We start from the raw sequence: 2,917 nt of genomic DNA on the forward strand, positions 1-2,917 counted from the left end.
GGCCATCCCGGCCGCCGGCGGGCTGCCGCCGCGGCGGCGGCTGTGCCTCTGCGGCCGGCGAGCTGGCGGCGGCCAGCCAGCTGGCGTTAAGCTGCCGCAAAGGGGACGGTAACGCGCCCAGCTGCCGCTGCTGAACCTACCGGGGGCCGTCAGTCGGATCTCCGGCTGCGCCCGGTACTGCTGCCTTACACACGCGTGAGCCGCTCGCTGCCTGCATTTGCACGAGTGACCGACAGACTTCCATCTGCTGGCATGCACAAACTAAGCATACCGGAACGTACTTGGGGGCCGGACTCGAGGCCGCACCCAACGCAGACTCACAGGAAGATACTAAAACACAGCAGTCTTCACTTTTGAGTCAAAAAAGGATTTAAGAGTAACAATGCTGCTGGAAACGTGGCGCAGAGCCACAAGATGAGATTGGGTCCAACGACCTCTTCCCTCCCACCCCAAGTGTGCCGTGGAGCATCTTTAGTTGCAGTATCAGGACACAATATGAAGTTTCTTCATAACGTAGATTTGTTCTATCATAAGGAAGTTTTGATTCATCTATTTTATGTTACAATAAATGCTTGCATCAAAGCAGCTAATGGAGTTAGCCCTTTCAGCATCAGCAGTTCTTGAAATTTAGAAAGCATCGTCTCATTTTGAACGTCATGATAAAACAAATCAGAAGCACTGCGAACATGTAGAATGATTACACATGCAAAAATAATTTAGATAAACCTGAATCATTACCTTGGTATTATGACACAGCTCTATTAATGCAATACTTAAAACCCAATGTAAATATACACTGTTGTATCACAGACTACAAGACTATTAATTGTCTTGCGCGTTTCAACTAAGGAACCTTATATGATGCAATGGAAGTTCTTTCCAAGGCTCTCACATTCATGTTACCGTTGGATCTCCCTGAGAGGGAACCTTCCAGTGCTATTGAAAGGACCACAGCTGGTGAATCCAGACAGAGAACAAGGCAATTCTTCCCGGCAGAGGGCCATGACAAGCCAGCCGAGTCTCTACACAGCTGGGTCAAACACCACACTCGTACACTTCAGACATGTGGAGCACACGGAATTGATCTTGCATCAGTGGGCAGGAATAAGCAGAGCTCAGGAAGTAGTTTTTATTCTGCTTTTTAACTATAACAGAATTCCAAGGATGCACACATCCATCTTAAGAGCTACATTTGATTTATAGTTTCTTTCCTCTCCCCACTCACCCGACACTGGGCATGCTAGCCATTCCAAAATTTTTCATACCTTACATCCGAGTTTGATGCAGCAAATGCTTTTTGTATAAAAAAACCCTACAATTGTTAAGTTTAAAAAAAAAAAATCCGAAAAATGCCTAATATTAAGCTCTGGTTCACTGACATGCAAACAATCCTTTTTAATGATTACAAAATTTCAATTTCAGGCACTCCACTTTATGACTATATCATAAAAAAAATCCTGTTTCACTGCTTAACACAGAATAATATTCCACCCTAAGTTTTCAAGAGACAATTTCTGTGCGCAGTTTAAAGTTTTTAAAAAAATAATTGTATTACCAAGTTTTATAAGCTCTCTTTGAAAAGCCAAGGTAGTCTCCTGTAAAACGTTAATTTTACATCAGCTACATTCTAATGGCAGTTTATAGGAAGTTCATAACACAATGTCCAACTATTCTCTCATATCTTAACACTTGATTGCAGTTTGGTTTTTTGTAATATTTAAAAGGCAATTCTGCCAAGCGTTAAAGTGTCAAGAGCTTGTGCCAATGTTATTCACAGACATGACCACAAGAAGAACCACCTTCCAAAATTACGACTAGTGTAGTCTCAGTCAGGAATAATTTGTTCATGAGCTTGTCAAGGTCTGCAGTATTCAAAATGTCAACACTGCAACAAAATCTTAATCTTTAAGAATGCTCACTAATGGGCAAAAGACTAAGCATTCCATTTTGCTGTTGAAATCAATCCAATTGATTCAATTCTTATCAAGGAGGTTTTAATTTTTAATGTCAGACTTCAGTTTATGGATAGACAGCTAAAGTGTATTCAGGAAGGAGCTTGACTCCTGGCATAACTACAGACACAAAGGAAGAGGAAGAGGGGCAGAGGAAGAAGGGCAGAGGAAGAAGGGCAGAGGAAGAAGGGCAGAGGAAGAAGGGCAAGGGCTGCTGACACTATAGTTTCTTAGAAGAGGCAAGGGCCCTCACATTCTACTTAGCTGAGCAGAAAACGGAACTCGTTCAAGAAGCTTAGCTGCTTAAACTCAAGAACACTGTATAATATCTGTTGACAACTCCTTTCCTCAGAAGGCAGCAACAAGCAACATTCACTCTTACTCCATTCAGTATTCTCAGTTCTTAAAACAATTCTTGTTATGAGATGGGTCTTCTAGAATTATAAACTTTAACACCATTCTGCATTGAGGAGCGAGCATATTTTGTCAGAAGAGCACCAACTGTTTGCTTCTCTGCACATAAGTCTCTGTAGAGGAAATAAAGCAGATGACATTGGCGTTAAGAGATATTCTCATACTAAATTAATCTGGGAAACACTTGTAAATATAGCAATAAACTGGATTAGAGTATTGAGAGAAAAAAAATATACTATTGTAAGTGTCACATAATGCTTTAAATTACCTAAAGTTTAGAACTCGGCTTGACATTTAAGCAACAGGCAAAACTACATCATGTACTTCAGAAACACGGATTTTGTTTTTTAGGGGGACTTGGTTGGGTTTTATCATTACTACTCTCTAAAGGGTTTTCAATCTAGCAAAACCATTAGCTTTGAACTACTTAATTACATTACAGTAAATTTAGAGCCACTCATAAAGGTTTGGTGCAGTCACTTCTGGGTTACCATCTATATCTGCTCACATGTGTCCTGGCTGGGCCTTCCAGGTAGCACTGTAGTGTACGT

The 2,917-nt window shown here is 41.4% G+C and overlaps 1 protein-coding gene across 1 annotated transcript in view; it reads right to left on the bottom strand.

The window, feature by feature from the left end:
* Window positions 1-1,129: 1,129 nt before the first annotated feature.
* DSCC1 (DNA replication and sister chromatid cohesion 1) overlaps window positions 1,130-2,917 on the bottom strand; it is a 15,887-nt gene continuing 14,099 nt past the window's right edge. Inside the window, exon 9 of the mRNA XM_009277253.2 lies at window positions 1,130-2,479. Coding sequence (XP_009275528.1) covers window positions 2,371-2,479 — 109 coding nt within the window. The 3' untranslated portion in view covers window positions 1,130-2,370. The remainder of the gene's footprint in view (window positions 2,480-2,917) is intronic.

Source organism: Aptenodytes forsteri, unplaced genomic scaffold, assembly GCF_000699145.1.
Source record: "Aptenodytes forsteri isolate BGI_AS27 unplaced genomic scaffold, ASM69914v1 Scaffold49, whole genome shotgun sequence".
NCBI lineage: Eukaryota > Metazoa > Chordata > Aves > Sphenisciformes > Spheniscidae > Aptenodytes > Aptenodytes forsteri.